Raw genomic sequence first — 14,782 nt, forward strand, 5'->3', positions numbered from 1 at the left:
CACTCCAGAAAGTTGATGTTGAGGCCTCTGTGATGATAAGACATTGAATGTCAAGTCTTGATTGTTGGTTTTTCTTTTCATAGCAGAACATGTACTATTTACCATTTATAATCCATCCCATTGTTTTCTTGGTTGATGTTTTGTTCCATTTTCTGATGATTTGCAAATGGGCTTGAACATTGTGAATGGACAATGGTAGCCATGTTGATCATTTTGCTTCACACTTACTGAAACTGGAAAATGGCAAACCAAAGGGGAGGTCCCGTACTTTTCTAATGTAGACGGAGGTAGGCATAATGACTTTGCTTGCGGGCCATGTTTGGAGTTGTATCAGTCTCATCATTATCTTTAAAATCTTGATGAAAATGTAGCATGTGTGAAATAATTGAGGATCAGAAGATTATTGTCTGCTCTGTGAAGAAATTTTTCAAAAGTCAGCAAATCTGCTTAAAACAAGGTAACTATACAATGAACAGTGAATTGAAGGGAATTTGGAGAAATTGGACATTCTGCATGGATCTCAGAATTATGTTCTGTGGAATAAATGTAATGATTACATTTTGGAAAGAGGGCAGTATTGCAGAATTAGTTATATAAGCAAAAAAATCTCAGCATTCTCGGAATTGTCTCTTCTTCTCCTGTCTAGCTTTGTATCAACCACAAACTCAGATTCATTATGTTCAGTCTGCTCATCCAAGTCACTAAATAAAGGAAATAGCAATGGTTCATGCTCTAATTAGTAAAGTATCCTCTTACTGAACTTTATTGGGCTTTTTTTTTGGTAATTTCAGACACAGTACTCTACTCATTCTCCTCTTCTAATGTGCTAGATACCCCATCTCGAGGAACACATCTCTGCATTGATATTCTCAAGCCCTGCAGGAATGTTGTACATATCAGTGAGATTGCCTCTCATTCTTCGAAACACCAGAGTGCAGATGCCTGGTCTGCTTGATCCTGCTTCATAGTTCGATCTGCTCATTCCAGATTATTGCTCTCCCTTTATCATAATTATATTCCTGCTTCTGTAAGGAGACCACACCTATACACAGCATTTAGATATTGTCTGTATAATCTCCAGAATACCTCGATCTGTAAATGGATCCTTAATTACTTCACCTCCATGTTGTGGTGGAGATGTTCTTGCTAATCAGTGCAGATTGGCAAGAACTTCTTCATCACAACCTCCATCAACACCAAGCAGCACAGGGCTGAGTACTTTGGCCCCTGCTGTACTTGCTCTACACCTATGACTGTGTGGTTTGGTATGATGAAAATGGCGATGAGTCTTCATACAGGAGGGAGATTGGAAAAATTGGCTGTCTGGTGTTTGAACTATAACCTCACACTCATTGTCACCAAAACCAAGGAGCTGACTTTCGGAAGGGAAAACCAGAAGTGTACGATTCAGTGATCATTGGGGGATCAGAAGTGGAATGGGGGAGCAAATTTAAATTCCTGGGAGCCACAATCTCAGAAGACCTTTCCTCAACCCAACATACTAATGTCATTATGAAGAAAACACATCAGCACTTCTACTTCCTCAGGAGTGTACAATTGTTTGGTATGACATGAAAACCTTTGCAAACTTCTACAGAAGTATTAGTGAAAAGTGTGCTGACCAATGACACCACTGTCTGGAATGGGGACATTAATATCTCAGAGTGGAAAGCCCTGCAAAAGGTAGTGGGCACAGCCCAGGTGAAAATGGCGAAACTCTCTCCACTATTGAGAAAATCTACATGGAACACTGCCACTGAAGAGCACCAGCAATCATCAAGGATTCACACCACGCAGGAGATGCTCTATTCTTGCTGTTCCTATCAGAAAAGAGTTATAGTTGCTGCAAGACTCATACCACCTGGTTCAGGAACAGTTGCTACCCCTCCACCATCAGACTCCTAAATGTCAAACTCAATCAGAATCTCATTTAAGGATTCTTACTTTGGACATTCTATTTATTACTGAATATTTTTTTCTGTATTGCACAGTTTATTTACACTTCTCTCTTTTGTATACATATCTTTTTTTCTTGACACAGTTTGCAGTTACTGATAAGTAGAAATTCTGACTAGCCTGCAGGAAAAAGAACCTCAGGGTTGTATGTGATGTCATCTGTGTACTCTGACAATAAATCTAAACTTTGAAGTTTTTGAACTGTGGAAGTGTCCCTCTTGTACTCAAATATTTTGTAATTAAGGCCAATTTACCACTGGCGTTCTTAGTTGCTTGCTGTACTTGCATTCCAAATCTAGGTGCAATTCCAATTTGGATACAATGTTCAATATTTTGCCATTTAAAATAATACTGACATTTCCAATTTTTTTTCTGCCAAAGCAAAAGATGCCGGTCCTTTCTCGATGACTTGGTTTATGTTTGCTTGCTTTGTTTTTCTATATCCCATTGAAGGCACCATGCAGTATCCTTACAATTCACACTGCCAACCAACTTTGCATCATTAACCAAACTGATATTTAAATTTGGTCCCTTCTTCCAAATCATTTTTATACATTGTGAACATTAAAGGTTCTTTTATTTGTGTATTTATGGTACCTCTAATAGATTCTATTATTTTCTCTTCGACCAGTGTCAGGCAAGCTTACCCTCTATTTCTCTGTGCATTTCCATTCTTTATTCAATTGTGTAGTTACATTTGTCACTTCAAAATCCAGACAGCCCATTGTAGAATGGAAAGATTAAGATCTATCTCTCTACCAATGCTGTATCTTTCTTTCTCAATACATTATCTGTAGGCTATCTAGTTCATGGGATTTATTGGCTTTTGATTTCTTCACTACTAATCCCAATTCTGTAAATTAATTTCTCAGGAAGGATTTCTATAGATCTTTCATTTATTTGTGTTGTTAAATAGATGGAATAATGTCTTGAATAGAATAGCTTTTTTATGAATAATGCATTTTCTCATTCTACAAGAAGGTTAGGTAAGGTTTTATGAATTTTGTTATTTAAGAATCAAGAGTTATCTTCTGCATTTTCTGTTAATGCTGTTGGGCAGAGATTCTCAACCTTTTTTTGTCTCGCTCCCCACCCCCCCCCCCCACCCAGGACTCTGCTCAAAGTTTATGCCCCCCCCCTTCCCTGTGAAGCAGTCAAGTTTGATTTCTTCCATACTTCTCTCCTACAAACAACAAAGCAAAAAAAAAAATTGTTAAGCAGGGTGAAAAGAAAGCCAGGCTTTTGCTTAAATGTGCTGTGGCCCCCAGTAGAGCCCCCTTTTGAGAATGGCTGCTGTAGAGCATTAGTTGTTGAATAATAAACAATTCTATCAGCAGATTACATTGTTGGATACACTTTCTGCTTATTGACACTGACAAGGTGGATTGTGAAATTATATTTTAAAAAACCATACTTTTGCTTGGTGATGCTTCCCCATGAGTTTGAGTTTTCTGTATTTCCTGTCACACCACATTTTTGTTCTTTCTTTAAGAGCTTTCAGCCACAGGGTGACAAGTTCTCATCTTCACAAATGTTTGGGGCGATGACACCTTGCCATTAATAAATTAAAATTCTTATCCTTTTTGAAATTGGAGGTGTAGCCTAGAGTTATAGTGAAATAACACATTTTCCCAGGCTTGTAAAGGTTAAGTAAAGACTTTCAGCAATATTATTCTTGTGATTTTTTTAAAATTGGGATTCAATTAATAGCCGTGTACGTTTCAATCATTTGTTCTACGAAGGGAGTTGATGTCACAGTTCGAAGCCAAAGAGGAGACACCTGTGAAATGCAGCATAGGACTAACAAAGAGCTTCACAATTTCTTGTCACAACAAGCCAGACTTCAGTTTGAATGTAATGGTCACTTTTGGCATCAAAACAATTCAGAGGCAAACCATTAGGTAACAAACAACTGAGGTCAACCCAGCTATAAAATGAAAACTGGACAATCCAAACCCCACCCTGAGTATTGAGTTTTTCCCATACCCTATCCCTCCCTTCCCTTAGCCATCCCTCCTCCCCTTGATCACTGCTGTCCCCTCCCTCCCTTCTCCATCTATCGCCTTCTGCCTTTGTGATCACACCTTCCCCCCCGCCCCCCCGCCTTTACTCTTTTGCTCAGACGCCTGCTGATATTTTTCCATACCTTGATGCAGGGCTCAAGCCTGAAACATCGGTCATGTATCTTTACCTTTGCTATATAAAGGACACAGTTTGACCTGCTGAGTTTCTCTAGCATTGTGTGCATTTTTACTTTAACCACAGTGCCTACTGATTTTCGTGTTTTACTTCTAACAACCGTTTCAGCAAGTTGTCCATTTGACACAATCTGAACCCATGGCTTGCCAGACCAGTAGAGTGTGTAGCCCGCGACACGTTCTTGGAGGCTACCTACATCTGCAAGGTGGACTTCACTGAGAGCGGCTTTGTCGATGTCAAGTCTGAGGAGTTCATGTGCGATGAGGGCAGACTGACGTTCAGGTCGGTGGCTGTCAGCCTTGTCTAGCATGGTTCTGATGTTCCAGCATGCTAGCTTGAGTTTGTAAGCATCTTTTGAGGGGGAGGACATGGACATGTCCTCGGGCCTGCGCAAAGGAGCTTTTAGGTGGAGTGCAGTGTGTGCAGTACTGGCCCCACCCTTTACACCCATGGTTCATGTGCCGTGGCCAAGCAAGCTGGGACGTGGCAGCGAGGTCCTTGGGTCGTAGGTTTTATATTGGAGTGGCCTTCTCCTATGCAGGTTTCTTACCCGGGCTGGAGGGGCCTGCCTCCCCTCCTAGGTCGGACCATACTGCCCGGACCGGGGCCGGGGCCGCCGCTGCTTTCCCTGTGCCCGGACCGGGGCCGCCGCCTCCTTCTTTCTGCTGGACCGGGGCCTCCGCCTGCTTTGCTCGACCGAGGCCGGGGCCACCGCCTCCCCCTCGCTTCTGCCCGGACCGGGGCCTCCGCCTGCCTCACTCGACCGAGGTTGGCTCCGAATCATGGGTCCTCTACCGGCATCACCTACGGCTCCTAGCGTTGTCTCCGCTCCATCCTCAACATTCATTGGAGCAACTTCATCCCTAACATCGAAGTACTCGAGGTGGCAGAGGCCGACAGCATCGAATCCACGCTGCTGAAGATCCAACTGCGCTGGGTAGGTCACGTCTCCAGAATGGAGGACCATCGCCTTCCCAAGATCGTGTTATATGGCGAGCTCTCCACTGGCCACCGTGACAGAGGTGCACCAAAGAAGAGGTACAAGGACTGCCTAAAGAAATCTCTTGGTGCCTGCCACATTGAGCAACGCCAGTGGGCTGATATCGCCTCAAACCGTGCATCTTGGCGCCTCACAGTTCGGCGGGCAGCAACCTACTTTGAGGAAGACCGCAGAGCCCACCTCACTGACAAAAGACAAAGGAGGAAAAACCCAACACCCAACCCAAACCAACCAATTTTCCCCTGCAACCACTTCAACCGTGTCTGCCTGTCCCGCATCGGACTTGTCAGCCACAAACGAGCCTGCAGCTGACGTGGACATTTACCCCTCCATAAATCTTCGTCCGTGAAGCCAAGCCAAAGAAAGAAAGAACCCATGGCATAGAGTTGGGTCCCAACTGGGCTTGCAGCAGGTAGCCAGGCTGCACTAGCAACAACTTGTATTAACATTGGGAAATGAGTCTATATTGCAGGAACAACGTGTCCAAAGCTTAACCAAGAACATAAAATTTAAATGAAAGGAGGTTTTAGAATGAGGGTTCAAAACTGAGGAAGGAGATTGAGGGAACCAAATGGTTGGTATTCAGCTTAATGGCAAAGAGGTTAGAGGCAAAAGAGAAGATGTAGATTCTTGAATCTGGAGCAGCACACATTCTGCTGGAGAAACTCAGCAGGTTGAGCAGTATCAGTGGGAGAAAATGAATCATCAACGTCGTGGGCTGGATCACTTCATCGGGACCAGAGAGATGAAGGATGAACATGTTCATGAGTTGTGAAGGATGAAACGTTTCAGGCAATGTTTTGTAGCAGGGAAATTATCTTTGCTTTTAGGGCGATGGAGTTGTTACTGAGCAGCTTTGGGGAGTTAAAATTTGGATTAGAAATATTGTGGTGAATGAAGGGCTGAAGTGTGGCCAAAATGTATCTTTAAAATTGCAACTTAAAGGTGACACGGAAGGAAATTTTTCAGACATAAGGGAGCAATGTGTGTATATTGGACAGGGGTGACATGAGAAATTGAGGAGATAGCCACTGAAAGCATCGAGTTTAATGAGCTCACAAAGGTCAAGAGGATTTAAAAATCTCATGATCAAAGTGCCATTTGAACTGAGCAAGCCTTGAGAGTAAATATTGACATGATGTAATTTATGCAAAAATGTGGACACTTGAAACAGTTAACCAAATGTAAACAAGAGATCTTAGTTGCAAGAATTGTAATAGTAAATGTGATAGAATCAATTTTTAGCTGGTTTTCTGTTATGCCATTCATTTGGTATTACAGAAAACCAGCTAAAAATGGATTCCAAATTGATGTTCTGAACAGAATATCTACAATAGGAAAATTTAATCACTGCAATGACCAGATATTATGTAAACAAAATTTGTAATGATTTACTAAAAAATCTTCTTAAATATAAAGATTTGATTTTGTGCTTCATATTGCAATTTCAGGCTTAGAATGGGAACTTTCACACTTTTTTTGGTGAGAAAGTTGAGCTTGACTCACAATGAGACATGTTTTCTCAGAGGCGGAACATCCAGGATCATGGAGTGAGTGAGAGCATGTTATTGATTTTAAAGGTGACTTCATGCTTTCCAGCAGATGTCACTGGCTACTGATCAAGAAGAAGAATCTCACCCATTTTTCTCTCCTGAACTTTGGGTCATTAAGATTCATTGTAATGGCTCAATAGCATTTGTGGCGAGAACCGACAGATTTTGTCCACAGCTAGAATTAAACCCTGCACCTTTTTATAAGCTCATCTACAGCATCTGAGGGGCTCCTTGTGTTGATAGTTAAGATGGAATACAAGATCGCTGAGCACAAAACTTCAACTATTTACACAGCATTAATCATTTAATTATGTTTTCTGAATGTATTTCTAACTTAAATAAAAATCCTGCAGTCACCATGACCTTTGCTGTGTAAAGGTGGGTCAAGGGCATACAACACAGACATCTTCTGGTGTGGATTAATCTTGTTAATTGTTGCCTCTAATGCCCTGTGCAAGGTGGAAGATATTCTCAGTTGTACTCACAATCCCTTCTGTAACCTATAATTGTCATGGTACAAGTGACTTTAGTTGGTCAGCTTCCATGTGTGGCATTAGTTTCGGTGGCAGCTTTGTATTGTGTAGGATTTAATGTCTTTCTAAAGCATTCACCACTGCACACAAGGGGCTGACTCTTGAGTGTTTTTGCACTGATAGCTGAAATATCTCTGCGCTGTGGAAAAATAATGACAGCACAGGGCTTTGGGACACTGAAAGCTGCATATCCATGAAACAAGTTTAAAGGGATTGCTTGCAAAAGGAACAAAAATAAATTAACTAGCAGCAAAGAAGGGACATTTGCTTTTGAATCATCTCCTTAGTGGAAACATTTTCACACTTCAGAGGGTGGCTGTGAACTCAGGAACTGTGACTGATTGTTTGCAGGTTCACAGGCAACACCACAACTGTCTAGGTCAGAGTCATTTAAAATTTGGTCACTCTGCCCTGGCACACCAGGAAACCCAAATGTCTTCTCCAAACAAGGTCTTTGTTAATGGGCCTGGTGGATCATTCATTGTTAAGGGCAAAGGTTATGCTTCAGCAATTTATTAGTAGACATTAAGTTGTTCAGGATGCAATGAAGCTTATTTTCCATCTGATGAATTTTTTGCACAAAAGAGCTCCTTTCCAACCTTTTAATGTTTCATTAATAAGGTTCACTAACCAGACTATATTTTCAGTGTTAAAGATACAGTTGATGTACAGCTAATTATAAATGTAAGTAGATGAGTAGTTATCAGATATGCATCGAACATCAGTTTGTTTATGATAATTTAATTTTTTTCCTTATTGATATGATTAATGAATAATTATGTCTGTGATTCAAAGCTTTATACTTACTATCAGAAATGTGCCTGGTGTTAATAAGGATGATTTGAAATTAGTCCAAGTTAGCTGATGTTTGTTTCTTGTTTTCAGGACCCAGGATTTTCAGCATTTATTTTTGACAAGCTTCAAGTGCCTGACACTTCAAAACGAGGTCAAAGTGAAGGTGAGAGCAGATGTGAGATATGTGCGACGCATCTAAATCAACTCCGAAAGGAAGCCATGCAGATGGTCCACAATCTCGATCAAGTATCCAGTCAGGACATACCTGAGCTACTGCACTGTTCCAGTGCTGTTTCTTCAAGCAATGCTTCTCAAAACGTGGTCACACTTTCATCACAAAGAGATTGGCCCTTTGTCAAAGGACAAATGAGCAGACAGCCTGTGAAATCAGGAAATGTAATATCTGGTACAGAGAGACGGAGAGGACCTGGCTGGTCTCAGGGTGCAGGCAGCCTTTCAAAGTCCAGTGTTCAAGTAACTGTTGGTTCCAGTGGTCTTAGCAGTGCTTTGAATTCAGTCACCATTCAAGCACAGCAGTACCTTGAGGGGATGTGGAGTATCTCCAGAGTTAACAACTTTCTTCCTCATGGCTATTTGGTGAGTAATTTGTTGTTTTATTCTGAAGAAAATGATGCCTCTAGATTTAAAATGTATTAATGCAAGAATCTTTCATTTCCATAAAAATATAGGAAACCATGAATACTTGTTTGATATGTTTCAATTTCTTAGACTGAAGAGATTACAAAGCCTGAGATGTATTGTGTATACTTACCAACATCCAGAACAGCAGCTTGTACCCTGATATTGACTTGAATGACATAAAATCTCCAAAGACTTTCAACACTAGCATTATTAAACAAATTCAAACACTGAATCATAGAGAGCAGTTGAAGAAAAAGGTAAGCTTAAAGGAGTACGTTGAAGAAGGAAAAAGGGATTGGGAGAGATTTACAGAGTTTAGAAATGTTACATGGAAGCTGGAGCAACAAGACAGGATTAAGTGACCAGAATTGGTGATTAAAAGAGATTACAGGGATAGGGAGAGCCAATGTCAAAGTGGGATTTGTAAAAGATTTGGCCTGTGGACATGTGGAGCTGGGTTAGAAGATAAGCAGTAAAGTACAGCTGCTGTGTTGTCTACTCAGCACAAGTAACAGGGGGATCCTTCTCTATACGATGAACCTCCACTGAGCTTTTGGGATCATACACTAGTGCGGATTGTAGTATCTCACTGAAGGTATCCACGGTCTTCCTGTTCCACACGCTCCTATCATTTACACAAGCCCTGCAGGAAAGCTTGTTCTCGATATTATCTTTCAGATAATTTGGACTCTTGATGGAGAGGGAACATTGTAGATGTAATGCAATAAATTGAAGTTTGATCCACTATCAGATTATGGCAGGGGTGTAGTGCTAATTTTTTAGGTGCCAGAGCTCACCAAAAATGGCAACAAGCAGGTGCTGGAGAGGCGCTCCAGTGACTTTTGTTTGCTCTTGTGGTCAGATTGAATCCACCTTGAATCTTGTTACAGATGTATTAGTTTGCAGCTCTTAGAGTGAATAATATTATATTACATTTACCCCAAGTGATAAGAGTCTTATCAAAAACATTCAAATCATGTTGTTCCCAAGTAGTACATGTCTGGATTTTGAATAGGATTCCTGTGTATATATCACTGCACATGATGAGTGATGCTGAATGGCATCTGGCACATGTTTTGAAATAACTGGTGCATAATTATACAGAATGCACAAAGCTTGTAAACATCACAGGTCATTGGAGATCTTTTTTGTAGTTCCTGTCCATACTGGTGAGTCCAATGTATTAATGTTTGTTATCCTTTGACTTCCAATCCTGGCTTTGCTGACCCCCACGCCTTCCCTGTCACTTTGTTGTGGATGTCTTCCGGATTTTCCAGTCCTCCCACTAACTGTCCCCTACCCTCTCTTGATCACCTCTCAAATTCTCCTTGTGAGAAACATGTTTTCAGAAGATTCCCACTCACTTCCCCCCTTTTTTATTGAATGCCTCCCACCTGCTGCCCTCTGACCATCAAGCCCTCTCTTATCCACACCTAATAGGCTTCCTCTGCAAACAGCATTCCCTGCACCCATGGCTACTTGCTGCCAAAGGCTTTATGCAACTTTTAGCATTTAAGGCCTGTTCTATTGCTTATAATGTATTTCCCTTCATGTGTAACACAATGATTGCTGCTATGGGATCTTGAACATTACTAATATGCACACCACCCCCCCCCCACCCCCCTCACAGAGCTGCTTTAACGCATCATATCAAATTCTAGTCAATGCATTTGTGTTTGAATCATCTGGAGCTCGCCTGAAGTGTAATGCCACTGTGGCAGGAATCCACTGTGGAAAATGGCCACAAGAGATGATAGAATTTATTAATCTGTGAGCAACAGGATCTTATGAGATAACCAGATGATGTTGGCAAATGGGTAAGCCAGATAGCATATGCAGAATTTTTTTGCAATTGTACTGTCATTAGTACACTGTGTTATATCATTAATGCAATAAAGACATTTTGCATTCCCACAGCTTCTACCATCTGTTATCATAAGGGAAGCAGCATGTATAATTACTTAATCCTTCATTTTTTTTGCATGTAAATTTTGATTAGACTCTTTTTGAATATTGCAGTATTTATTCTATAAAATAACACAGTCAATTTAAAAATTCTCAATCTCGACCCAACTCCCTCTTGACTTTGGTCATTACCACCTCCTGACCTTACAACTCTCTGGCAAACTCTGTGCTCCTCCAGTTCTATCCTTTGTCTATACCCTGTTTGATCTGTCCCATCATTTCCTGTGAACTTTAGTTTTCTAAGCACTCAATTTTCCTTCTTAAATTTTTTTGCCGCATGTGCTCATTCCACTTTCAAAACACTCAAGTTTTTTGTCCCTATCTTAATGTTTCTTTCTTAGTCTTGCAATCAGATTTTTGACTATATTCTTGTCAAGCATGGTGAAAAGGTTCATTGCATTTAAAGGTGTAATTTAATTTAATTAAGACATACCTCATGGTAACAGGCCCTTCCGGTCCACTAGCCCATGCCACCCAAATATCCCAATTAACCTACAACCTCTGAACATTTTGAAGGGTGGAAGGAAGCTATAGCACATGGTGGAAACACCAGGGAGAACAGACAAACTCCTTACAGACAGAGCCAGAATCGAACGTGGGTCACTGGTGCTGTTAACAACCTTGCACTAACCATGCAGCCTGCAATTGTAATGTAATTAGAAAATATCATTGTAATGTATTTCCATTAGAGATTTCAGGAAACAGATTTTTATCTTTTACTTTTTATATTTGGTCACATTGTTAAAGTGAGCAAAATCTCCATTAATCAATGGTTATTGATTTTAAGTCTTATCTGTTGTAATTATTTCATTTGTAGGGAATCATGGAATTGGTATTACTAAATTTCAAAACAACTTTGTCTTGGAAGTGATCAGGACTGAGTTGCAGATTATAAAAATAAATCCTTGTGAAAATAGGCATGTCTACTCCCCGTGAACTTGTAAGGACATTTTTGCCAGAGGTGGAAACTGGTATAATTGACATTTACTTGGACAGGTAAATGAAAGATTAGATTTAGAGAGATGTAAGCCAAGCACCGGAAAATGGGACTAGCTACAATAGGCAACTTCTGTTTTTATTTATCCCATACGTGTCCTTGGAAGTTATTTTGAATGTAGCGTTCAGTAATTTTGTCCTTCTGTGATGGCAAAACCATGTCACATGACAGGTGTTTGTGAATTATTCAACAATGGCATTGCACTACATCCTATATAGAACTGTACTGCACAGAAACAGGCCCTTCTGTCTGCGCTGCACACAATGCCAAAATTAAATTAAATTGCTTTGCCCTGCAGATGATCCATATCCCCCCATCCCTGCATATTCATATGGCTAGCTAAAACCCTCTTAAATGCCACTATCATATCTGCTCCCACCACTACCCCTGGCAGCACATTCCAGGCACTTGCTTCTCACCATATCTCCTTTATACTTTCTCCCTTCCCCTTAAATGCTTTTCCTCTGCTATTTGACATATTTGTGCTGGAACAAAGATTCTGACTGCCTACACTATCCTTTCCTCTTATACTAATAAAAAAACTTCCTTCCAACGCAAAAATAAAATCCTGATCCTATTTAAGTTGCATGGTAGTTTAATTTATTTTTCAACCTTTTTTTTAACAAGATGAAAGCCCACTGACTTCATCCATATGGAAAATATTGGGAATTGAAATGCTTGTGTTCAGTGGGATGGAATCTGAAATATTTTTGCAGTTAGTGGTATTGAGGGTTAATTTGTCTTGTAAAGACTGTTGATTCATAATATTGAAGGAAAGCGTTGTTTTCTTTATGACACTGACAAATGTTATTTAATTGTTTATTTATAGATGCCCTTGTTTCAATTGGAAATTTTGTTTGTTTAGATATGTCAACAACCATAGTACAATGTGGTCAGTAGGGTACTGTGTATTGCCATAAATGGTTTCAGGAAGAAGCGGCAACCTGTATGCTATCACACTATTCTTAAAAACCAATCCTATTACCTTTGATTTTATACACACATATGAATAACTCAAAGCATCAAGAAATAAAAAAAAAAGTTGATTTTTCAAGTAATTTCATGTGGCTCAGTTTCTGTTCAAATGCAACATTGCTGGCAGTCACCAATAGAAAATTATAGAGACGCTTTGGTCTGTTCCCTCTGTGAATTTTTCACAGATTCAATTTAATGTAAATTGAACCTGCATTTGTCTAATGAGGGTTGTGTTTTAAAGTAGTTCCCAGTTGAAGAAATCATTAGTTAAAATTATTTTTGGGACTTTAAAGTCATTTGGGTTGCTTCAATATTGCATTTGTTGAATATAATTTTTTTAAAATTTGTTTTGCTGCATTGATTTGAACCCAATGGTCTACCAGTAATTGATGTTTAATTCACATTTATTTCTATGACTTAATGTGAGACCATTGGTTATGTGAGGAGAATTTAATTGAGCACTGAGGTAATGTAAAATGAGCAGACATCATGACATGATGTAAGCATCAGCCAATAAGAATGTGAAAATAGTCAGCAAGTAGCAGATTGAATTGTGACAAAAGCTTGGTCCAATGGAATATTTATCTATTGCACACCAGCAATTTACAGAGGCTTTTAAAGAGAAAGGATCTACCTGCTCATGTCTTATCATAGCCCCTTTTCCACTGGCGCCCCAGTTAAATGGCTGTGCAGTGTCCTGGGATTGGAAGCCCTTTGTGCTGTTTCCACTGGGCCACCCTTAACTGGGACACTAATTGCTTTTTCCACTGAACACACATCCCCAGGGATCAGAGTGTTCTACCTTCAACTGGAAATGAGTGACCTTCTGCTCTCCCTTTTCCATTGCTTTTATCAGCACGCTGGCGTTAGCAAATGTCGGGGATATGAGTAGGGGCAGAGGTGGTTAATCCTCGGCGTGAAATGACGTCATTTGTCGCCGGCATTCGGACAATGTTCCTTTTCCACTGGCCCACGTCCCAGTAAATTTCCAGTTAATTCCTGGGACAGGGTGCCATTGGAAAAGGGGCTATACATTCAACAGTGTGGTGACATGTATTGATCCTGGCTATAGCTCAAAACTTCTGAAAACTTTTAGCACAACTTACATGTGGAGGTGCTGTTGCACCAATTTTTAATCAGGAAAATTAAAATATAACTTTGATAGATGTTGGTTTTATGCACAAACACTTCTACTTTTGAACTTATTGAACAAGCCCTGATCGGTGGTCAGACAGGCAATTCTGTGGATGCAGGAATGAAACTCAGATGGTAGTTTGCCTCCCAGGTGCCAGGATCCAGGATGTTTCAGATCACATCCAAGATATCCTGAAAAAAGACTGCAGGGAGTTAAGAGGGAAATTGAGAAGCAGGGCCACAAAGGTAATATTCTCAGGATTACTGCCTGCACCAAGCAACAGTGAGTATCAGAATAAACTGAAGTGGAGGATAAATGTGTGGCTGAGTGATTTGGGCAGGGGCCAGGGATTCAGATTTCTGGATCATTGGGACCTCTTTTGGGCAGGTGTGACCTGTACAAAAAGGATAGGCTGCAGTTGAATCCCAGGGGGACCAATATCCTGGCAGAGTGGTTTGCTCAGGCTACTGGAGAGAGTTTAAACTAGAATTGTTGGGGGGCGGGTGGGAACTGAACTGAAGAGACTGGGGAGGAGGTGGTTGGCTCACAAATAGGAAAACTTGGGGACAGTGTGTGAGGGAAGACAGGCAGGTGACAGAGAAGGGACACACTCAGACAGATGGTTTGAGATGTGTTTATTTTAATGAAATGAGTATTGTGAACAAAGCGGATGAGCTTAGAGCATGGATTAGGACTTGGAGCTATATACGGTGGCCATTGCAGAGACTTGGATGGCTCAGGGACAGGAATGGTTACTTCAAGTGCTGAGTTTTAGATGTTTCAGAAAGGACAGGGAGGGAGGCAAAAGAGGTGGAGTGTGGCACTGTTGATCAGAGATAGTGTCACGACTACAGAGAACATGGACATCACGGAGGGATTGTCCATGGAGTCTCTGTGGGTGGAGGTTAGGAACAGGGGTCACTAACTTTACTGGGTGTTTTTTATAAGGAGGAAAAACCCAACACCCAACCCCAACCAACCAATTTTCCCCTGCAACCGCTGCAACCGTGTCTGCCTGTCCCGCATCGGACT

General features: G+C 40.8%; 1 protein-coding gene across 3 annotated transcripts in view; it reads left to right on the forward strand.

Moving 5' to 3' along the window:
• kif26ab (kinesin family member 26Ab) overlaps positions 1 to 14,782 on the forward strand; it is a 208,366-nt gene that overhangs the window by 81,446 nt on the left and 112,138 nt on the right. For all 3 annotated transcript variants that reach the window (XM_069916550.1, XM_069916551.1, XM_069916552.1), the window contains exon 3: positions 8,127 to 8,633. In XM_069916550.1, the coding sequence (XP_069772651.1) occupies positions 8,127 to 8,633 (507 nt within the window). The remainder of the gene's footprint in view (positions 1 to 8,126; positions 8,634 to 14,782) is intronic.

This window comes from Narcine bancroftii, chromosome 2 (assembly GCF_036971445.1).
Source record: "Narcine bancroftii isolate sNarBan1 chromosome 2, sNarBan1.hap1, whole genome shotgun sequence".
Taxonomy (NCBI): Eukaryota; Metazoa; Chordata; class Chondrichthyes; order Torpediniformes; family Narcinidae; genus Narcine; species Narcine bancroftii.